The 25,000-nt window shown below is 46.6% G+C and overlaps 1 protein-coding gene across 2 annotated transcripts in view; it reads right to left on the reverse strand.

Annotated features, from left to right (window-relative positions):
* Positions 1 to 25,000, reverse strand: part of LOC139388448 (thrombospondin type-1 domain-containing protein 4-like) — a 95,947-nt gene that overhangs the window by 40,051 nt on the left and 30,896 nt on the right. For both annotated transcript variants that reach the window (XM_071135120.1, XM_071135112.1), the window contains exon 6: positions 14,068 to 14,167. In XM_071135120.1, coding sequence (XP_070991221.1) covers positions 14,068 to 14,167 — 100 coding nt within the window. The remainder of the gene's footprint in view (positions 1 to 14,067; positions 14,168 to 25,000) is intronic.

Consider the following 25,000-nt stretch of genomic DNA (forward strand, 5'->3'; position numbering starts at 1 on the left):
ACACACACTTACCCACCCACGCCCAACACACACTCACCCCCCACGCTCAACAGACACACACACACACACACACACACACCCACACACCTGAGGAAAGGCTTTGTCTGTTTGTGCAGACAGCTTGTCTCTCCAGTCCTACCCTGACCATGACTCTTTCAACATAGATATAAGCTCAGTCCACATAGATCAGACCTACCCTGACCATGACTCTTTCAACATAGATATAAGCTCAGTCCACATAGATCAGCCCTTCCCTAACCATGACTCTCATCATAGATATACAACCTCAGTCCACATAGATCAGCCCTACCCTAACCATGACTCTTTCTCAGCATAGCTATACAGCCTCAGTCAACATAGATCAGCCCTACCCTGACCATGACCATGACTCTCAACATAGATATACAGCCTCGGTCCACATAGATCAGTCCTACCATGACCATGACTCTCAACATAAATATACAGCCTCAGTCCACATAGATCAGTCCTACCCTGACCATGACTAACTCTCAACATAGATATGCAGCCTCAGTCCACATAGATCAGTCCTACCATGACCATGATTCTCTCTCAACATATATATACAGCCTCAGTCCACATAGATCAGTCCTACCATGACCATGATTCTCAGGGTAGGACTGATCTATGTGGACTGAGGCTGTATATATATGTTGAGAGTCATGGTCATGGTAGGACTGATCTATGTGGACTGAGGCTGTATATATATGTTGAGAGTTAGTCATGGTCAGGGTAGGGCTGATCTATGTGGACTGAGGCTGTATATATATGTTGAGAGAGAATCATGGTCATGGTAGGACTGATCTATGTGGACTGAGGCTGCATATCTATGTTGAGAGTTAGTCATGGTCAGGGTAGGACTGATCTATGTGGACTGAGGCTGTATATTTATGTTGAGAGTCATGGTCATGGTAGGACTGATCTATGTGGACCGAGGCTGTATATCTATGTTGAGAGTCATGGTCATGGTAGGACTGATCTATGTGGACTGAGGCTGCATATCTATGTTGAGAGTTAGTCATGGTCAGGGTAGGACTGATCTATGTGGACTGAGGCTGTATATTTATGTTGAGAGTCATGGTCATGGTAGGACTGATCTATGTGGACTGAGGCTGTATATCTATGTTGAGAGAGAGTCATGGTCAGGGTAGGGCTGATCTATGTGGACTGAGGCTGTATATATATGTTGAGAGTCATGGTCATGGTAGGACTGATCTATGTGGACTGAGGCTGCATATCTATGTTGAGAGTTAGTCATGGTCAGGGTAGGACTGATCTATGTGGACTGAGGCTGCATATCTATGTTGAGAGTTAGTCATGGTCAGGGTAGGGCTGATCTATGTGGACTGAGGCTGTATATATATGTTGAGAGAGAGTCATGGTCATGGTAGGACTGATCTATGTGGACTGAGGCTGTATATTTATGTTGAGAGTCATGGTCATGGTCAGGGTAGGGCTGATCTATGTGGACTGAGGCTGTATAACTATGTTGAGAGAGAGTCATGGTCATGGTAGGACTGATCTATGTGGACTGAGGCTGTATAACTATGTTGAGAGTCATGGTCATGGTCAGGGTAGGGCTGATCTATGTGGACTGAGGCTGTATAACTATGTTGAGAGAGAGTCATGGTTAGGGTAGGACTGATCTATGTGGACAGCCTCAGTCCACATAGATCAGTCCTACCCTGACCATGACTCACTCTCAACATAGATATGCAGCCTCAGTCCACATAGATCAGACCTACCCTGACCATGACTCTTTCTCAGCATAGCTATACAGCCTCAGTCAACATAGATCAGCCCTACCCTGACCATGACTCTCAACATAGATATACAGCCTCGGTCCACATAGATCAGTCCTACCATGACCATGACTCTCAACATAGATATACAGCCTCAGTCCACATAGATCAGCCCTACCATAACCATGACTCTTTCTCAGCATAGCTATACAGCCTCAGTCCACATAGATCAGTCCTACCATGACCATGACTCTCAACATAGATACACAGCCTCAGACCACATAGATCAGTCCTACCCTGACCATGACTCTCTCTCAACATAGATATGCAGCCTCAGTCCACATAGATCAGTCCTACCCTGACCATGACTCTCTCTCAACATAGATACACAGCCTCTGTCCACATAGATCAGACCTACCCTGACCATGACTCTCTCTCAACATAGATATACAGCCTCAGTCCACATAGATCAGCCCTACCCTGACCATGGCTCTCAACATAGATATACAGCCTCAGTCCACATAGATCAGTCCTACCCTGACCATGACTCTCTCTCAACAGAGATATACAGCCTCAGTCCACATAGATCAGACCTACCCTGACCATGACTCTCTCTCAACATAGATATACAGCCTCAGTCCACATAGATCAGTCCTACCCTAACCATGACTCTCTCTCAACATAGTTATACAGCCTCAGTCCACATAGATCAGCCATACCCTGACCATGACTCTCTCTCAACATAGATATGCAGCCTCAGTCCACAAAGACCAGACCTACATTTACCATGACTCTCTCCCAACATAGATATACAGCCTCAGTCCACATAGATCAGACCTACCCTAACCATGACTCTGAACATAGATATACAGCCTCAGTCCACATAGATCAATCCTACCCTGACCATGACTCTCTCTCAACATAGATATGCAGCCTCAGTCCACATAGATCAGACCTACCTTTACCATGGCTCTCTCCCAACATAGATATACAGCCTCAGTCCACATAGATCAGCCCTACCCTGACCATGGCTCTCATCATAGCTACACAGCTTCAGTCCACATAGATCAGCCCTTACCTGACCATGACTCTCAACATAGATATACAGCCTCAGTCCACATAGATCAGACCTACCATGACTCTCAACATAGATATACAGCCTCAGTCCAGAATAGATCAGCCCTACCCTGACCATGACTCTCATCATAGCTATACAGCCTTAGTCCACATAGATCAGACCTACCCTGACCATGACTCTCAACATAGATATACAGCCTCAGTCCACATAGATCAGACCTACGATGGCCATGACTCTCTCGCAACATAGATCAGCCCTACCCTGACCATGGCTCTCATCATAGCTACACAGCTTCAGTCCACATAGATCAGCCCTTACCTGACCATGACTCTCAACATAGATATACAGCCTCAGTCTACATAGATCAGTCCTACCATGACCATAACTCTCAACATAGATATACAGCCTCAGTCCACATAGATCAGACCTACCCTGACCATGACTCTATCTTAACATAAATATACAGTGTCAGTCCACATAGATCAGACCTACGCTGACCATGACTCTCTCGCAACATAGATCAGCCCTACCATGACCATGGCTCTCATCATTGCTACACAGCTTCAGTCCACATAGATCAGCCCTTACCTGACCATGACTCTCAACATAGATATACAGCCTCAGTCCACATAGATCAGTCCTACCATGACCATGACTCTCAACATAGATATACAGCCTCAGTCCACATAGATCAGTCCTACCCTGACCATGACTCTCTCTCAACATAGATATGCAGCCTCAGTGTTGTGTTCCTGTGTGTTCTAGATCTCCGGTCTCATAGATCAGTGGTTTTATAGCTCTACGCTTCCTGGTCAATGTAACTCTATGGTGTCATAGTTCTGTCAGCAGAGGGGCTGTAGACAACTGATACAGCGGTCACATTTACACACACACACACTAGCACACTCAGAACAATTTACATGGTAGTTTTCCCACACACACACACAATCACACATGCTCGCGGAAACACACACATATGCATTAATCTGTCAGAACAGTGACAAATTCTTGATGATATGATTCTACAGCTGTCTCTCTTTCCCTCCTCTCTCCCCCCATTCCTGTTTTTCCTTCACTCACTTAATCCCTATGTATGTTTATGATTCCCCATCTCTCGTTCTTTCTTTTCTTTTCTCTGTCTTTCCTCAAATCTCTGTTTACAGTTGTCTCCCTCTCCTTCCCTCTAGTTTGGTCCTAAAACAAGGACAACTACTCACTCACACACATTCTAACACTCTCTCACATTCCAACACTCTCTCACATTCTGTCCAACAAACACACCTGCATATGCACAAGCACACGCACACACAATGCTGGGGTACATCTGATCACTACCTTTCTCTCTCTCTCTCTCTCTCTCTCTCTCTCTCTCTCTCAAGAGAGTGAGGTAGATAATATACAAAAGTGAAATAAACAATACAAATGAACAGTAAACATTACACATACAGAAGTTACATTACAAATGTCATATTATATATATATATATACAGTGTTGTAACAATGTACAAATGGTTAAAGTACACAAGGGAAAATAAATAAGCATAAATATGGGTTGTATTTACAATGGTGTTTGTTCTTCACTGGTTGCCCTTTTCTTGTGGCAACAGGTCACAAATCTTGCTGCTGTGATGGCACACTGAGGAATTTCACCAAGTAGATATGGGAGTTGGATTTGTTTTCGAATTCTTTGTGGATCTGTGTAATCTGAGGGAAGTATGTCTCTCTAATATGGTTATACATTGGGCAGGAGGTTAGGAAGTGCAGCTCAGTTTCCACCTCATTTTGTGGGCAGTGTGCACATAGCCTGTCTTCTCTTGACAGCCATGTCTGCCTACGGCGGCCTTTCTCAATAGCAAGGCTATGCTCACTGAGTCTGTACATAGTCTGTACATGGTCAGGAATTCTGCCACTGTGTACTTTGTGTTTAGGGCCAAATAGCATTCTAGTTTGCTCTGTTTTTTTGTTAATTCTTTCCAATGTGTCAAGTAGTTTTCTTTTTGTTTTCTCATGATTTGATTGGGTCTAATTGTGCTGCTGTCCTGGAGCTCTGTGGGGTGTGTTTGTGTTTGTGAACAGAGCCCCAGGACAAGCTTGCTTAGGGGACTCTTCTCCAGGTTCATCTCTCTGTAGGTGATGGCTTTGTTATGGATTTTGATAATTAGTGGGTATCGGCCTAATTCTACTCTGCATGCATTATTTGGTGTTCTACGCTGTACACAAAGGATATTTTTGCAGAATTCTACATGCAGAGTCTCAATTTGGTGTTTGTTCCATTTTGTGAAGTCTTGGTTGGTGAGCGGACCCCAGACCTCACAACCATGAAGGGCAATGGGCTCTATGACTGATTCAAGTATTTTTAGCCAGATCCTAATTGGTATGTTGAATTTTATGCTCCTTTTGATGGCATAGAATGCCCTTCTTGCCTTGTCGCTCAGATCGTTCACAGCTTTGTGGAAGTTACCTGTGGCGCTGATATTTAGGCCAACGTATGTATAGTTTTTTGTGTGCTCTAGGGCAACAGTGTCTAGATGGAATTTGTATTTGGGTCCTGGCGACTGGACCTTTTTTGGAACACCATTATTTTGGTCTTACTGAGATTTACGATCAGGACCCAGGTCTGGCAGAATCTGTAATCTGTAATTTTCATCATAGGTACACTTCAACTATGACAGACAAAATGAGAAAAAAAAATCCAGAAAATCACATTGTTGGATTTTTTATGAATTTATTTGCAAATTATGGTGGGATTTAAGTGGGAGAACTTGCACAGATTTACTGTCAGGACCCAGGTCTGGCAGAATCTGTGGAGAATATCAAGGTGCTGCTGTAGGCCCTCCTTGGTTGGTGACAGAAGCACCAGATCATCAGCAAACAGTAGACATTTGACTTCAGATTCTAGTAGGGTGAGGCCGGGTGCTGCAGACTGTTCTAGTGCACTCGCCAATTTGTTGATACAGTGAGGCAGAAAAGTATTTAGTCAGCCACCAATTGTGCAAGTTCTCCCACTTAAAAAGATGAGAGAGGCCTGTAATGTTCATCATAGATACACTTCAACTATGACAGACAAAATGAGGGAAAAAAATCCAGAAAATCACATTGTAGGATTTTTTCTGAATTTATTTGCAAATTATGGTGGGATTTAAGTGGGAGAACTTGCACAATTGGTGGCTGACTAAATACTTTTTTGCCCCACTGTATATATGTTGAATAGGGTGGGGCTTAAGCTACATCCCTGTCTCACCCCACGGACCTGTGGGAAGAAATCAGTGTGTTTTTTGCCAATTTTAACCGCACACTTGTTGTTTGTGTACATGGATTTTATAATGTCGTATGTTTTACCCCCAACACCACTTTCCATCAATTTATACAGCAGACCCTCATGCCAAATTGAGTCGAAGGCTTTTTGAAATCAACAAAGCATGAGAAGACTTTTCATTTCTTTTGGTTTGTTTGCTTGTCAATTAGGGTGTGCAGGGTGAATACATGGTCTGTTGTACGGTAATTTGGTAAAAAGCCAATTTGACATTTGCTCAGTACATTGTTTTAATTGAGGAAATGTACGATTCTGCTGTTAATGATAATGCAGAGGATTTCCCCAAGGTTACTGTTGACGCATATAGTTAACAGTAAGTTATTGGGGTCAAAATTTGTCTCCACTTTTGTGGATTGGGGTGATCAGTCTTTCGTTCCAAATATTGGGGAAGATGCCAGAGCTAAGGATGATGTTAAAGAGTTTGAGTATAGCCAATTGGAATTTGTTGTCTGTATATTTGATTATTTCATTAAGGATACCATCAACACCACATGCCTTTTTGGGTTGGAGGGTTTTTATTTTGTCCTGTAGCTCATTCAAGGTAATTGGAGAATCCAGTGGGTTCTGGTAGTCTTTAATAGTTGATTCTAAGATTTCTATTTTATCATGTATTTGTTTTTGCTCTTTATTATTTGTTATAGAGCCAAAAAGATTGGAGAAGTGGTTTACCCATACATCTCCATTTTGGATAGATAATTCTTCATGTTGTTGTTTGTTTAGTGTTTTCCAATTTTCCCAGAAGTGGTTAGAGTCTATGGATTCTTCAATTGCATTGAGCTGATTTCTGACATGGTGTTCCTTTTTTTCCCGTAGTGTATTTCTGTATTGTTTTAGTGATTCACCATAGTGAAGGCGTAGACTCAGGTTTTGCGGGTCTCTAAGTTTTTGGTTGGACAGGTTTCTCAATTTCTTTCTTAGATTTTTGCATTCTTCATCAAACCATTTGTCATTGTTGTTAATTTTCTTCGGTTTTCTATTTGAGATTTTTTAAAATTTAATAGGGAAGCTGAGAGGTCAAATATACTGTTAAGATTTTCTACTGCCAAGTTTACACCTTCACTATTACTGTCACGCCCTGACCATAGTTTACTTTGTATTTTCTATGTTTTGATTGGTCAGGGTGTGATCTGAGTGGGTATTCTATGTTTCATGTCTTGTTTGTCTATTTCTATGTTCAGCCTGATATGGTTCTCAGTCAGAGGCAGGTGTTCGTCATTGTCTCTGATTGGGAACCATATTTAGGTAGCCTGGGTTTCACTGTGTTTGTGGGTGATTGTTCCTGTCTATGTGTTTTCACCAGATAGGGCTGTTTAGGTTTTCGTTACGTTCATCACGTTCTTTATTTTGGAGTGTTTGTATTGATTCGTGTTTTACGTTTGTTCATTAAAACATGGATCGCAATCTACACGCTGCATTTTGGTCCGACTCTCCTTCTCATCAAGAAAACCGTTACAGAATCACCCACCACCAACGGACCAAGCAGCGTGTCAACAGGCAGGAGCAGCGTGAGGAGAAGCGCAATAAGGATTTCTGGACATGGGAGGAAATCCTCGACGGGAGAGGACCCTGGGCTAAACCAGGGGAGTGTAGCCGCACTAAGGTGCAGCGGGAGAAGAAACAACAGGAGCAGCCCAAAGAGGAGGTATGGACATGGGAGGACGAATTAGAAGGAAGAGGACCCTGGGCTCAGCCAGGAGAATATCGCCGCCCCAAAGAAGAACTGGAGGCGGCGAAAGCTGAGAGGCGCAGATACGAGGAGGCAGCACGACGTAGCGGATGGAAGCCTGAGAGGCAGCCCCAAAAATTTCTTGGGGGGGGGCTAACAGGGAGTATGGCTATGCCAGGTAGGAGACCTGAGCAGACTCCCTGTGCTTACCGGGGGGCTAGAGAGACCGGACAGGCACCGTGTTATGCAGTGGTGCGCACGGTGTCTCCAGTGCGGGTGCATAGCCCGGTGCGGTATATTCCAGCTCCGCGTGTCGGCCGGGCTAGATTGAGCGTCGAGCCTAATGCCATGAAGCCGGCTCTACGCAGCTGGTCCCCAGTGCGTCTCCTTGGGCCGGCTTACATGGCACCAGCCTTGCGCTCGGTGTCTCCGGTTCGCCTGCATAGTCCAGTGCGGGCTATTCCACCTCGCCGCACTGGCAGGGCGACCGTGAGCATTCAACCAGGTAAGGTTGGGCAGGCTCGGTGCTCAAGAGCTCCAGTGCGCCTGCACGGTCCGGTTTTTCCAGTACCACCTCCACACCCCAGCCCTCCGGTAGCAGCTCCCCGCACCAGGCTTCCTGTGCGTGTCCTCGGCCCAGTACCACCAGTGCCAGCACCACGCATCAGGCCTACAGTGCGCCTCGCCTGTCCAGCGCTGTCGGAGCCTTCCTCCTCTCCAGCGCTGTCGGAGTCTCCCGCCTGTTTAGCGCTGTCAGAGCTTTCCGCCTCTACAGCGCTGCCGGAGTCTCCCGCCTGTTCAGAACTGCCAGTTAGCATAGAGCTGCCAGTTAGCATAGAGCTGCCAGTTAGCTTAGAGCTGCCAGTCTGCAAGGAGCTGCCAGTCTGCATGGAGCTGCCAGTCTGCATGGAGCTGCCAGTCTGCATAGAGCTGCCAGTCTGCATGGAGCTGCCAGTCTGCAAGGAGCCGCCAGAGCTGCCTGTCTGCAGGATGCCGCCAAAGCTGCCAGTCTGCAAGGAGCCGCCAGAGCTGCCAGTCTGCAAGGAGCCGCCAGAGCTGCCAGTTAGCATGGAGCAGCCAGGGCCGCCAGTTAGCATGGAGCAGCCAGGGCCGCCAGTTAGCATGGAGCAGCCAGGGCCGCCAGTCAGCATGGAGCAGCCAGGGCCGCCAGTCAGCATGGAGCAGCCAGGGCCGCCAGTCAGCATGGAGCAGCCAGGGCCGCCAGTCAGCATGGAGCAGCCAGTCAGCATGGAGCAGCCAGTCAGCATGGAGCAGCCAGTCAGCATGGAGCAGCCAGAGCAGCCAGTCAGCATGGAGCAGCCAGAGCTGCCAGTCAGCATGGAGCAGCCAGTCAGCATGGAGCAGCCAGAGCTGCCAGTCAGCATGGAGCAGCCAGTCAGCATGGAGCTTCCAGATCTGCCAGTCGTCCAGACTCTTCCAGATCTGCCAGTCGACCAGACTCTTCCAGATCTGCCAGTCGACCAGACTCTTCCAGATCTGCCAGTCGACCAGACTCTTCCAGATCTGCCAGTCGACCAGACTCTTCCAGATCTGCCAGTCGTCCAGACTCTTCCAGATCTGCCAGTCGTCCAGATTCTCCCAGATCCGCCAGTCGTCCAGATTCTCCCAGATCCGCCAGTCGTCCAGATTCTCCCAGATCCGCCAGTCGACCAGATTCTCCCAGATCCGCCAGTCGACCAGATTCTCTCAGATCCGCCAGTCGACCAGATTCTCCCAGATCCGCCAGTCGACCAGATTCTCCCAGATCCGCCAGTCGACCAGATTCTCCCAGATCCGCCAGTCGACCAGATTCTCCCAGATCTGCTAGTCGACCAGGATCTGCTGAAACCGCCAGCCAGCCAGGTTCTGGTAGTTTCTACTACCTGCCTGGGCTTCCTCTCAGTGCTGAGCTTCCTCTCAGTGCTGAGCTACCTATCTGTCCCGAGTTACCTCTGTCCCGAGCTGTCCCTCTGTCCCATGTTATCATTGTGGTGGGTAACCTATTTAGGGACGTTTAGGAGGGGGATTAAAACTGTCATGGAGTGGGGTCCACGTCCAGCGCCAGAGCCGCCACCGCGGACAGATGCCCACCCAGACCCTCCCCTATAGGTTCAGGTTTTGCGGCCGGAGTCCGCACCTTGGGGGGGGGGTACTGTCACGCCCTGACCATAGTTTACTTTGTATTTTCTATGTTTTGATTGGTCAGGGTGTGATCTGAGTGGGTATTCTATGTTTCATGTCTTGTTTGTCTATTTCTATGTTCAGCCTGATATGGTTCTCAGTCAGAGGCAGGTGTTCGTCATTGTCTCTGATTGGGAACCATATTTAGGTAGCCTGGGTTTCACTGTGTTTGTGGGTGATTGTTCCTGTCTATGTGTTTTCACCAGATAGGGCTGTTTAGGTTTTCGTTACGTTCATCACGTTCTTTATTTTGGAGTGTTTGTATTGATTCGTGTTTTACGTTTGTTCATTAAAACATGGATCGCAATCTACACGCTGCATTTTGGTCCGACTCTCCTTCTCATCAAGAAAACCGTTACAATTACAGTGGAACGTTTTACCCAGGAAATTGTCTAAAAGGGATTGAATTTGTTGTTGCCTAATTGTTTTTTGGTAGGTTTCCAAACTGCATTCCTTCCATCTATAGCATTTCTTAATGGTACTCAGTTCCTTTGGCTTTGATGCCTCATGATTGAGTATTGCTCTGTTCAAATAGACTGTGATTTTGCTGTGGTCTGATAGGGGTGTCAGTGGGCTGACTGTGAACGCTCTGAGAGACTCTGGGTTGAGGTCAGTGATAAAGTAGTCTACAGTACTACTGCCAAGAGACGAGCTATAGGTGTACCTACCATAGGAGTCCCCTCGAAGCCTACCATTGACTATGTACATACCCAGCGTGCGACAGCGCTGTAGGAGTTGTGACCCGTTTTTGTTGGTTATGTTGTCATAGTCGTGCCTAGGGGGGCATATGTGGGAGGGAATGCTGTCACCTGCAGGCAGGTGTTTGTCCCCCTGTGTGCTGAGGGTGTCAGGTTCTTGTCCGGTTCTGGTATTTAGGTCGCCACAGAATAGTACATGTCCCTGGGCATGGAAATTATTGATTTCCCCCTCCAGGATGGAGAATCTGTCTTCATTAAAGTATGGGGATTCTAGTGGGGGGATATAGGTAGCACACAGGAGGACATTTTTCTCTGTTAAGATAATTTCCTTTTGAATTTCTAGCCAAATGTAAAATGTTCCTGTTTTGATTAATTTAATGGAGTGAGTTAGGTCTGCTCTATACGAAATTAGCATACCCCCTGAGTCCCTTCCCTGTTTCACACCTGGTAGTTTGGTGGATGGGACTACCAGCTCTCTGCAACCTAGAGGGCAACCAGTGGGTCCGTCTCCTCTATACCGGGTTTCTTGCAGGATGACAATGTCTGTATTACCGATTTCTTTGGTGAAGTCCGGGTTCCTGCTCTTTAGGCCAAAGGCAGATGACCTCAGGCCTTGGATATTCCAGGATGATATAGTGAAGGCTTTGTGTTCCATAAAGGGTCTAATGTTGTTGGTCGTGGTTTGGCCTCAGGCCAGTAAGTGTGAGCAGAGCCTGCTGAGCATCTGGTACATTCCATTGGCTTGGGCTAGTGTAAGAGTGGGGGTTGGGCCTGTTTGCCCACCTACTACCTGTCTGGGTCTGTGACTTCCATGTTGAGGCCCTCTTTGCGGGGATGGGGTGCATGGGGTGGGCAGGAGGGGCATAGGTCTGATCTGAGGGGGCCTAAATGGGGTGTGGGCATGGTTGACGTGGGGGGGTGTTTATTGGTTGGGGTGGGGGTGTGGATGTGGCTGGGGGTGCTGTGGTCTGAATGTAAGTCCTCTTGGCGTGGGTCCTCTATGTGTAGGTCCAGGGGAGGGTCCCGCAGGTCTGGGAGGGTGTCTCACTGGTCTGGGTGGGGTGTCTATTGATCTGTTGCTCCTGTGTGAAGTGTTGGGGATACGTTTGTGCTTTAGAGTCCGGGCAAAGGTGGGCACTGCTGCCTTGTAGAGGTGGACCTGGTCATAGAGGCTGTTCAAGTCCAGGGTGGAGTGGTGGGCCAGGAAAACATTTGGTTTTGAGGCACAGTCACGGGAAATACTTGCGTTTACCCGCTATATTGTGGCAAGGTGGACGTCTTTTCGTGGTAGCAGGGTGGAGATAACCACTTGTGCGTTGGGGAAAGTAGAAGAAGCTTTTTCAATCACTCCCTTCAGTGCTGTGGCCACCCTTTCCTGCTGTGCTCTCAGGTCGTTTGTGCCTGTGTGTATTATTATGTGGCTAGGTGAACTTAGTTGGTCCTCAGACAGAAGGTCTTGGGCGCGCTGGGTGTTTGGACACCAGAGTTTAGACACACTGTGTTTGGGAAAAGTTTTTTATTGTATATATTTCCCATTTGAGTCCATAAGGAGAACAATCTGTGTCTTGTGTATGTCCTCAGTGGGTGTGGGGGGGTTGTCAGAAGGGCTATCAGGGTGGCTGACAGGAGGGGTGCTCAGAGGGGTTGAGAGCCGCTGGGCTTGGGGTTCTTCATTTGTCTGTTCTGCTGTGATGTCGACGCTATGGTCAGGGTCTGGTGTGGACTGTTCTGCTGTGGTGTCGAGACTTTTGTCGGGTGCTGAGGTGGGCTGTTCTGCTGGCTTCTCTGTGGGGGTGGCCACCTCTCTAGTGGGTTGTTCTCTGTCACACGCCACCCCCCTCAACCTCTCCTCCAGCAGTCTGATCCTCTCCTCTAGTGTTCTGTTCTTCTCCTGCTCTTTCTCCTGTTGAAGTTGTCTTACCACTGTCCAGAGTGCAGATATGTCTCTCTTCACCTCCAGCTCTCCGGGTCTGGTTAAGAGAGTGTTGTTGTGCTGGACTGTTGTCTGGGTCTGTGCTGACTGGAATGTAATCACCTGCTGTTCCAGCTCCACCTGCCTTACCTCCAGCTGGGTAAATTGATCCTTCATTTCAATGAGAGGGTAGTACTCTGTGTTGGGAGGTTGACTTTCCGCTTGGGGTTGCTCGTCTGTGGGGTTATATAATGAAGAGGTCTGGTCTGACCAGCTCGGGGTGGGGGTATCTTTCTCAAGGGAGAGCTTCTCCTGCTGGTCTAATTGTTTGATTAGGTGAGAGTTCAGCTGAAAATGTTTGGGGTTGCCCTGTACCATTACTGTTCCAGACTTATAGAGGTTTATATTAGCTGACTCAGAGTCCTCGTTATCAAGTATTCTGAGTTTCCACCCCTCGTTAACACCCCCTCTCTTAACAAAGGGGTAGTGTGCTAATATAGCACTGTGCCATGCCAGGGGATGGTTTGTGTGGAAGATAAGGTTGCTGATGTTCCCATTTTCCATAAGGAGCTTCATTTTGTAATCTTTTCTTGCCTTATCATTCTTTACATACACAGGGTACTGTATTTTAATTACCTCTGAAAGCAGGAGGCAGCTTCTAAGGCCTCTCCATTTGGTTGGAGTAGACTGTTTGACTCTCCTGCCATTGTTGGGCTAATGGGCTTTGTTACCTCTCACTTGACACGTCAGTACTAATTGAAGCTGTATCAAGCTTGGCAAAATTATGTTAGAATTCAGTCCTTATAAAGTAATGTAGTGTATTTTTCTTCTTGGTTTATGGAAAAAATATATAGTTTCAGACTAAAGATTACTCACTCAGTTCCAGGTTGGGTGGTGTTTTCAGGTTTCTGTTGTTTTCCAGAGAATTTGCTGTATAGAATAATAATCCTTGGTAGTTGTAAACCTTCCAGGTGGTTCAGTAATTCCGTCCAAAATCAGGTTGTAGGTTTTGAGTTTTGATTTGAAGTGAATGTTATGTTGTAGACGGTAGCATCCTGTATATGTTCCTGACATAAAATCCAAGTTGATCTAACTCTAAATCTATCTTTTTTAAAGAAAGTGCTGAAAAATGCAGGAGCTCATCTGATCATGGGCTCTCTCTCTCTCTCCCCCTCTCCCCCCCCCCCTCTCTCTCTCTCCCTCCTTCCCTCCCTCCTTCTCTCCCTCCTCTCTTTTTATAGCACCTTCCAAAATATATCTGGAATCACCAATCAGAATGTGAGTTGCAGTGGATTGGGCAGGCCAGGGGAGGTTTGTCAAACACCTAAACAATGGCCTTACTTAAACAATCATATACACAACAACTACATACACATTAACAAGTGTGTGTGCATGTGTGTGTCTGTGTCTGTCTGTGTGTGTGTGTGTGTGTGTGTGTGTGTGCGTGCGTGTAATTTACCCTGAGTGAAAGGTTCCCAGTCGTACAGTCTGCCCATAAACTCCTGGTTGTTGTAGGAAGCGCACTGCTCTGCTCTGGAGTCTGCACCTCCTACACATACCTGACAGACAGAGGGAGGGAGGGAGGGAGGGACAAGTACATGTCAGTATTGTAGATTCCAAGTATTGACAATTGAGGCTATAATATCATGCCCAACCCTAAGGCTGGCCAGTACACTAGGTGGATGGAGAAACAGAGAAGAAGAGATGAGAGAGAGTAATACAAATTAAGAGGGCAAGCATAAAATGGGAGAGAGGTATTAGTCAGACACACACACACACACACCATTGTCTCATGATCGCTCTGACAGTGGGCCGATGCACTAAGCAGCATATGGAAATAATAGACTCTCTGGGATCAGCCACACACACATAAATCCACCCAGCTTTCCTATCCAACACTGAGCTGTGTGTCTGAGTGTGTATCTGAGTGTGTATCTGAGTGTGTGTCTAAGTGTGTGTCTGAGTGTGTTTCTGAGTATGTGTAAGTGTGTCTATGCACGTGCGAGTCAGGCCAATAGAGAAGTACTGGAGACCTGCACACCTGATATATTTCTCCAATAGAGGAACAGTGAAGATCATAGTACTACCTGTAAATCACTTTAACCCCGAAAGGGGCACACCCACAAAGCACTAATAAAGAGGGCAGAAGGAGTTCAGGCACTAAGTGACAGTACTTACTCACAGTGTTAATACTAGAAACGCCTGAAGCCTTCGGCATGCTTCGGTTCAGCCTTCACCTAGCCGAGAACCAAACAAAGGTGCTCTCATACTCCCTTAAAATACCTTTGCGTTAAAAATTTTAAAAAACTGCAAAAGTACTGTTTGTCCATCTTGAGACGCCGTAGCCAGTAAACACTTCCTCAAAATAGTCAGAATTACTGTTTTTCCCAATTGTTTACACACTAAAATTGGAACTTGGAATGCAATCACCAAAACCTGAAACTCATGTACCAAATCTCTGAAACCAAGTCTGCAAAATTGCAAGCACAATTCCTGCTTTACACTTTTCAATTCTATATCACACATTTTGCAAAACACTACACACAGTTTCCTACGTTAGGCACAACATTAAACGTTAAATTATCTTTAGTCCCTTTGGAAAGCAACTCCTATCACAATGCCAAGCTCTATACACCAATTGGAAACACCCACTCCTCACAGGTGTAAACGCTGCTGAATTGTTCACTTAGAAATCAGAGCTTTAGCACTATAAAAGGCCACCGATGAGCTCTCCTGTTTTGGAGGAAAATGTAAGTCAATGGTGAAGCAAGAGCTAGAGGTGAAGGAGGAGGACGATGAGGACGAGGACGGACGGACAGTTCTCTCAGATGAGATCAGGGCCACATTGGTTGACCATGTGCTCAACCATGGCTTGAGTATGAGGGAGGCTGGGCAGAGAGTTCAGCCCAACCTGAGCATCTACACGGTTGCATCTATCATCCGTACATTCAGAAATGTCAACCGGTAAGTTACCTACCATCTTTATGTATACTGAAGTCCGACATACCATTAGGCCTACAGTGGGGAGAACAAGTATTTCATACACTGCCGATTTTGCAGGTTTTCCAACTTACAAAGCATGTAGAGGTCTGTAATTTTTTATCATAGGTACACTTCAACTGTGAGAGACGGAATCTAAAACAAAAATACAGAAAATCACATTGTATGATTTTTAAGTAATTAATTTGCATTTTATTGCATGACATAAGTATTTGATCACCTACCAACCAGTAAGAATTACAGCTCTCACAGACCTGTTAGTTTTTCTTTAAGAAGCCCTCCTGCTCTCCACTCAGTATCTGTATTAACTGCACCTGTTTGAACTCGTGACCTGTATAAAAGACACCTGTCCACACACTCAATCAAACAGACTCCAACCTCTCCACAATTGCCAAGACAAGAGAGCTGTGTAAGGACATCAGGGATAAAATTGTAGACTGGGCTGGGATGGGCTACAGGACAATAGGCAAACAGCTTGGTGAGAAGGCAACAACTGTTGGTGCAATTATTAGAAAATGGAAGAAGTTCAAGATGACGGTCAATCACCCTCGGTCTGGGGCTCCATGCAAGATCTCACCTCACGGGGCATCAATGATCATGAGGAAGGTGAGGGATCAGCCCAGAACTACATGGCAGGACCTGGTCAATGACCTGAAAACCATTAGTAACACACTACGCCGTCATGGATTAAAATCCTGCAGCGCACGCAAGGACCCCCTGCTCAAGCCAGCGCATGTCCAGGCCCATCTGAAGTTTGCCAATGACCATCTGGATGATCCAGAGGAGGAATGGGAGAAGGTCATGTGGTCTGATGAGACAAAAATAGAGCTTTTTCGTCTAAACTCCACTCGCCGTGTTTGGAGGAAGAAGGATGAGTACTGCACATTGAGGAAACCCTGCAACCGCTGTAAAGAAATCCATCTCACCGCATTGTATGATCTAATTCCCCAAGCACAGAAGGAGCCGAGTATGCTCATGGTAGGAGCTGCAAAGGAGCTGTACCTCGACCAGCAGAACCGGTCTCCAAGGGTCATGTTGAAGGTGGTCAAGGTCACTCTGCAAAGTAAAGGAAGAAGCATTGATACATTCACCGTTCTAGATGATGGGTCAGAAAGAACAATCATTCTCACGGCGGCCACCCGTCAACTTAACCTGGAGGGGACCCCTTAATTTCAGAACGGTGCGACATGATGTTATCCAAATGAAAGGCTCTGCTGTGACCTTTAGCATTTCACCTTCAGGAAACAGGGACGTGCTTGAATCTCGCAGAGCACTCCTGCCCGGTAAGTGTTCTACAGAAACAATATCCTCATCTACGAGGATTGCCTCTTCCTAACCTGGCCAGAGTAGCGCCACTTATCCTGATTGGGTCAGACCACCCACATCTCGTCACCCCGACTGAGCCTATACGAGCTGGACCAGAAGGAGGGCCCATTGCTGTCCATACATCCTTGGGTTGGGCTGTGCAAAGTCCATCCCATCTACTTCTCTCCACCCAAGCTGTACAGTCACAGCAAGTCCTCTTCACCAGAAGCAATCCAGATGCAGCCACTGACCTCCTTCGGAATGTTGAGATGCTCTGGAAGATGGACACCTTCTCCAACCGGAAGCTACAGGAGGTCACTCGCTCGAAACATGACTCCTATGCATTAGACCTCCTGGAGAAGAGCACCACCACTGAAATGGATGGCGTTCGCAGGTATGCAACACCACTGCTACCGGTGCCCAACCATCCTCCTCTGGCAACCATGACACGGGCTGTACTCCCACTACTGCGTGGAACGGAGCGACGCCTGGTGAAGAATCCTGAGCTTGCAGAAGTTCATAACCGAGAGATTCATAACCTTGTGAAGGCAGGCTACGTCACTGAAGTGACAGCTCATGAAGAGGGAAATGCACTCCGTGAATCCTGGTATCTCCCTCACCATGTTATCCAGCAACATGGTGGGAAGTATAGACTTGTCTTCAACTGTTCATTCCAAGCTGCTGGTCAAAGCCTGAATGACTGTCTACTCCCCGGACCAACCTTAGGTCCTTCCTTGCTCGGTGTCCTTCTCCGGTTCCGGCAGCACTCTACAGCCATCAGTGGAGAAATCAAAGCCATGTTTCATCAGATTCGTTAACTGCCTTCTGACACCTCACTGCTCCGGTTCATATGGCGAGATATGGAACGAGATGCAGAGCCCACAATCTATGAATGGCAGGTACTCCCATTTGGCACCACCTGCAGTCCTTGCTGTGCCATATACGCTCTGCAGAGACACACACGGGAGCATCCAGACAGTGACCCAGAAGTATTGGATTCAGTGGAAAATGCCTTCTATGTGGATAACTGCTTACAGAGTGTCCCATCCACGGCTGAAGCGAAAGCACTCCTTGATAAAGTACGGAATCTCCTGTCCAAAGGGGGATTTGAGGTCAGACAGTGGGCTAGTAACAGAGAGGATGTTATCCAGCACCTCCCGCCACAAGCTAGGTCCAGTAGCAGTGAACTATGGCTAACGCAGTCTGGTGCTAACCCAGAAGAGCCCACTCTAGGACTGAGGTGGAGCTGCATACCGGATACCCTGGGGTATAAGCACCGCTCATCCCCGAGTACCGAAACCCCCACCCCCACCATCTATCGGACCCTGGCCAGTCAATACGATCCCCTTGGGTATATCCTGCCATACACAACACAGGCCAAAGTCTTAGTCCAGGACCTGTGGCAGACCAAGAGGGACTGGGATGAACCAATCCAGTGGAACGATGGATCTGTTGGGAAACGGAGTTAACGGAGCTCTCTGATGTCCAAATGCCAAGATGTTATGTACCATCCTGTGCTGACCAACATGCCTGGAACTGCATGTGTTCTGTGACGCTTCGGAGCGAGCTTATGGGGCGGTTTCCTATCTTAAGAGTGGAGGATAAGGCAGGCCACACCCATGTCTCCTTTGTCATGGCCAGGTCCAGGGTCGCACCCAAGAAGCAGTTGTCAATGCCTAGGCTGGAACTCAGTGCTGCCCTTTCCGGAGCCCAGTTGGCCTCTACCTTGCGAGCTGAGCTCACCTTGCCAATCCAGAGGGTCATCTACTGGAGTGATTCGACCACTGTATTGACCTGGCTCAAGTCGGAGTCCTGCAGGTATAAGGTGTTTGTCGGAACTCGCATTGCGGAAATCCAAGACCTAACAGAAGTCCAGGACTGGAGGTATGTTGATAGCATAAACAATCCTGCTGATGACGTTACTCGCGGTAAAACCCTTAAGGAATTGGCTCAACCCCATCGCTGGAGCTTGGGACCACCATTCTTGTCCCAACCAGAGAACGAGTGGCCGACAGCCCCCATGCGTGCGGCCCCTCCGCAACCAACTGAAGCTCATGAGTTAAGGAAGTCCGCCCAATGCTACAGCATCTCTACGGAGCCAACAACGGCTCTCCCTGACCTAACACAATCTCAAACACTGCCGGATCTGATCGCCGCCACAAACCAGACCTCAGATGGGGTGGCTTCTATACCCACCTCACTCGCGGCAGAGACACTACTCCTCCAGCAAGCACAAGCAGTTAGCTTCCCTGAGGAGTTAAAAGCTCTGAAAGCCGGTAGGGAAGGACAGCCGTCTTCTCTCTCTTGCCCCAGAATATGATCCAATCCTTGGAGTGATCAGAGTCGGAGGGAGGCTGCGCCAAGCAGAGGTTTTGGACCCAGATGCTATCCACCCAATTATCATTGACTCCAGACACCCTCTTACCAGGCTCCTCATCAAGAGTTATGATGAGAGGCTTCTCCACCCAGGGCCAGAGAGGGTCTATGGGGAGATGAGGTGGAAGTACTGGATAATTGGAGGACGAGGAGCCATTCGTAAGCACCAATACGCCTGCGTAGAATGTCAGAGATGGCGGGCCGGAGCCACAGTGCCCAAAATGGCAGATTTACCCCCTGCTCGCTTGCACCTCCTTAAACCACCATTCTGGTCAACAGGAGTAGATTACTTTGGCCCCTTGATGATCAAGCTAGGTCGTCATGTGGAAAAGCGCCGGGGCATTCTATTCAAGTGTTTGACAACCAGATGTGTCCACCTGGACCTACTGGAGAGTTTGGATACTGAAGCCTTCCTCGTGGCCCTACGGCGGTTTATCTCCCGACGGGGGAAACCCTACGAAATCCTGGCTGACAGAGGTACGAACTTCAAGGCAGGAGAAGCCAGGCTGGAGGAAGTCTTCCAAGCCATGGAACCCAGCCTCCAAGATCAGCTGATGGACCATCTTGATAGAGGTGGAAGGGATTCTGAACTCCAAACCCTTGGGATATCTCTCTGCAGACATCGCTGACCCCGATCCGGTTACACCGAATATGCTCTTGATGGGACGCCGAGATGCGTCACTTCCTCAAGCCATGTATGCTGATACCAACCTCGTAGGCAGACGCCGGTGGCGACACAGCCAAATCTTAGCTGACCATTTTTGGGCCCAATTCATTCGGGATTACCTACCAAGTCTACAGCACAGAGGGAAATGGCAGAGAGAAATGGCCAGCCTGGAAACTGGCCAAGTAGTAATGATGGTGGACCCTCAGCTGCCTCGAGCCTCCTGGCCGGTGGGCCGTATAACTAAGACCATGCCTGGGACCGATTGTCGTGTTAGATCAGTGGAGATCCAGGTGAAGAACCGGACATATATCCGGCCAGTTGCCCGACTAATTCCTCTCCCTGAGATGACAGAGGACAGGGAGAAATGAGCCTTTTTTGAGGAGTGTGGAATTTAACAAATTTCCGGGGTGGCTGTAGAAAAGGCCCATGGAGTTGGTGGAATAATCCTTTAATTCATTGCCATTTACTCAGCTGGGCCAGGGGCGCTTTAATTAGGTCAGGTGGAAATGTCCGACAGATCTCAACTCCATAAAAGGAGGAAATTGCCATCGCCTGATCTCGCTGCTTTCTCTTCCTTAACTCCATCTGATCCAGAAGTTCTGTGCGTCCATGAATCCATGTAAGTCGACCGTCTCTTACCTTTCATCTGAATTATCTGTGGCGATCGGGAGAGTGGGCCATTCAGTTACTGTTAATAGTTATTACCACGGAGCGCGGCTTGGAGCGCACGCTTCAAACATATTGTGTAATGTGAATTGTCAATGATCACGGCCCTACGGATCCTCATAGGCCAATTATGCAATCGATATGGTTCATATGTATTGAAATTAATTATATGTACACATGAAGACAATTGAAAGAGTGAAATGAGAAACGTCATTGTTTGCTAATTGATTGACTTTGATAATGGGGATTATAGATTGTATAACCATTCACTGTTTGTATTCTTTCATGATTTATGATGAATAGTTACGAGCCTAAATGACTCGCGGATGATTACTATTGACTTCTTAATGAACTGGACTGTTGAATTCCCTAAATTATGTTAATAATGAATGATATGATTTGATCTTTGATTATGAATTTGATTGGATACATGTTATTTGTTTCCTTTGTGATGCAGCACAGACTACTCAGTAAATACACCACTTTATGGTTAAAGGAATTCCTGCCTCAGTCTCATCCATTTGTCTGTCACCTGACACGTGACCACCTGTTCACCTTCACTGTTAGTCATCCTACCTGTCCAGCTACCCACACAGATTCCACTAATCTTTCAAGTACAACCCCAAGAACACCATCCCAACCGTGAAGCATGGAGGTGGAAACATCATTCTTTGGGAATGCTTTTCTGCAAAGGGGACAGGGCGACTGCACCGTATTGAGGGGAGGATGGATGGGGCCATGGATGGATGGGGCCATGTATCGCGAGAGCCAACAACCTCCTTCCCTCAGTAAGAGCATTGAAGATGGGTCGTGGCTGGGTCTTCCAGCATGACAACGACCCGAAACACACAGCCAGGGCAACTAAGGAGTGGCTCCGTAAGAAGCATCTCAAGGTCCTGGAGTGGCCTAGCCAGTCTCCAGTCCTTAACCCAATAGAAAATCTTTGGAGGGAGCTGAAAGTCTGTATTGCCCAGCGACAGCCCCGAAACCTGAAGGATCTGGAGAAGGTCTGTATGGAGGAGTGGGCCAAAATCCCTGCTGCAATGTGTGCAAACCTGGTCAAGAACTACAGGAAACGTATGATCTCTGTAATTGCAAACAAAGGTTTCTGTACCAAATATTAAGTTCTGCTTTTCTGATGTATCAAATACTTATGTCATGCAATAAAATGCAATATAATTACTTAAAAATCATACAATGTGATTTTCTGGATTTTTGTTTTAGATTCCGTCTCTCACAGTTGAAGTGTACCTATGATAAAAAAAATACAGACCTCTATGTGCTTTGTAAGTAGGAAAACCTGCAAAATTGGGAAGTGTATCAAATACTTGTTCTCCCCACTGTACAGTGCCTTGCGAAAGTATTCGCCCCCCTTGAACTTTGCGACCTTTTGCCACATTTCAGGCTTCAAACATAAAGATATAAAACTGTATTTTTTTGTGAAGAATCAACAACAAGTGGGACACAATCATGAAGTGGAACGACATTTATTGGATATTTCAAACTTTTTTAACAAATCAAAAACTGAAAAATTGGGCGTGCAAAATTATTTATATAGCCCTTCGTACATCAGCTGATCCAGAACCACATCATTTCAGACAACACAATATTCAATAACATTCACCAGGTGGGCTTGTCTACATTGCACCGTGTATTACAGAGCAACTGAATCCTGATGAAACAGGTCTACAGGTCGCCATTTGAGCGACACTCAGAGAGGGTTAAAGAACAGCACTATGAATATGAGCAAGTAAGTACTATACTGTGAATTTACTATCATATCAGCACTGTAGACACATTACATTATCTTGGCGCTGGATGCCGCTGCAATTCAGCACGTTTATATAAACCATTGATGAGGCTGGCTTCAGCCTAGCCAAAAGAAGGGGACGGAAGATTATTGGCCACCGTGCCATTGTGAATGTCCCTGGACAGCGTGGAGGGAATATCACCATGTGTGCAGCCGTTAGCCAGCAAGGCGTCAGCCATCACCATGCCAACCTTAGTCCCTACAACACCGCCCTTCTCATCACATTCCTGGACGCACTACACGGCATCCTCATTCCAGCCGAGCAGAGGGGTGGACCAGAGCAGCCCAGGTATGTTGTCATCCCCACTGTACAGTGCCTTGCGAAAGTATTCGCCCCCCTTGAACTTTGCGACCTTTTGCCACATTTCAGGCTTCAAACATAAAGATATAAAACTGTATTTTTTTGTGAAGAATCAACAACAAGTGGGACACAATCATGAAGTGGAACGACATTTATTGGATATTTCAAACTTTTTTAACAAATCAAAAACTGAAAAATTGGGCGTGCAAAATTATTTATATAGCCCTTCGTACATCAGCTGATCCAGAACCACATCATTTCAGACAACACAATATTCAATAACATTCACCAGGTGGGCTTGTCTACATTGCACCGTGTATTACAGAGCAACTGAATCCTGATGAAACAGGTCTACAGGTCGCCATTTGAGCGACACTCAGAGAGGGTTAAAGAACAGCACTATGAATATGAGCAAGTAAGTACTATACTGTGAATTTACTATCATATCAGCACTGTAGACACATTACATTATCTTGGCGCTGGATGCCGCTGCAATTCAGCACGTTTATATAAACCATTGATGAGGCTGGCTTCAGCCTAGCCAAAAGAAGGGGACGGAAGATTATTGGCCACCGTGCCATTGTGAATGTCCCTGGACAGCGTGGAGGGAATATCACCATGTGTGCAGCCGTTAGCCAGCAAGGCGTCAGCCATCACCATGCCAACCTTAGTCCCTACAACACCGCCCTTCTCATCACATTCCTGGACGCACTACACGGCATCCTCATTCCAGCCGAGCAGAGGGGTGGACCAGAGCAGCCCAGGTATGTTGTCATCTGGGACAACGTGAGTTTCCACCTGGCTGCTCTGGTCCATCGACCTCCCACAGTTTGTTCTATACCTCCCACCATATTCCCCATTCCTAAACACAATTGAATCGTTCTTCTCCAGGCAATGGAGGATGCATGTGGTGAAGTTGATGTGGGGGCTTGACGGCTGGATCCGTCACTCCAGAAGATTCTGTTTAGCCATGTGATGTGGATGAGGTGCTGTGGTCAGACCCAAATAGGAGGCAGGATGCAGCCTAATGCCTTTTTCTTACATTTTGCATGTATCTTTGTCTTTGTTTTGAAAGAATGAGCCACTTTCAATTTTTATTTTTGTACAGAAAACCCTTTATCTTACTGAATGTTTTTTCTCCTGTTGAGTACACAAGTGCTCAAAAATACTGCATTTTGGAAATAAATGACAATGTTTTTGTTACTGTATTGCATTTCTATGTTTTATTTATGTATATTTGAGTAGGTATACATTACTGTAACAATCTTTTACAACCAGCTACAGTGTAACACTGACAATGCAAAAGGCATAAACCTACTGCTGGGATATTCAGTGTTTTGTGTTGAGCACATCATAAACCTACTGCGGGGATATTCATAGTGTTTTGTGTTGAGCACATCATAAACCTACTGCTGGGATATTCATAGTGTTTTGTGTTGAGCACATCATAAACCTACTGCTGGGATATTCAGTGTTTTGTGTTGAGCACATCATAAACCTACTGCTGGGATATTCAGTGTTTTATGTTGAGCACATCATAAACCTACTGCTGGGATATTCAGTGTTTTGTGTTGAACACATCATAAACCTACTGCTGGGATATTCAGTGTTTTGTGTTGAGCACATCATAAACCTACTGCTGGGATATTCAGTGTTTTGTGTTGAACACATCATAAACCTACTGCTGGGATATTCAGTGTTTTGTGTTGAGCACATCATAAACCTACTGCTGGGATATTCATAGTGTTTTGTGTTGAGCACATCATAAACCTACTGCTGGGATATTCAGTGTTTTGTGTTGAGCACATCATAAACCTACTGCTGGGATATTCAGTGTTTTGTGTTGAACACATCATAAACCTACTGCTGGGATATTCATAGTGTTTTATGTTGAGCACATCATAAACCTACTGCTGGGATATTCAGTGTTTTGTGTTGAACACATCATAAACCTACTGCTGGGATATTCAGTGTTTTGTGTTGAACACATCATAAACCTACTGCTGGGATATTCATAGTGTTTTATGTTGAGCACATCATAAACCTACTGCTGGGATATTCAGTGTTTTGTGTTGAGCACATCATAAACCTACTGCTGGGATATTCAGTGTTTTGTGTTGAGCACATCATAAACCTACTGCTGGGATATTCATAGTGTTTTATGTTGAGCACATCATAAACCTACTGCTGGGATATTCAGTGTTTTGTGTTGAGCACATCATAAACCTACTGCTGGGATATTCATAGTGTTTTGTGTTGAGCACATC

The sequence above is a fragment of the Oncorhynchus clarkii genome, chromosome 3, assembly GCF_045791955.1.
Source record: "Oncorhynchus clarkii lewisi isolate Uvic-CL-2024 chromosome 3, UVic_Ocla_1.0, whole genome shotgun sequence".
NCBI classification, from domain to species: Eukaryota; Metazoa; Chordata; class Actinopteri; order Salmoniformes; family Salmonidae; genus Oncorhynchus; species Oncorhynchus clarkii.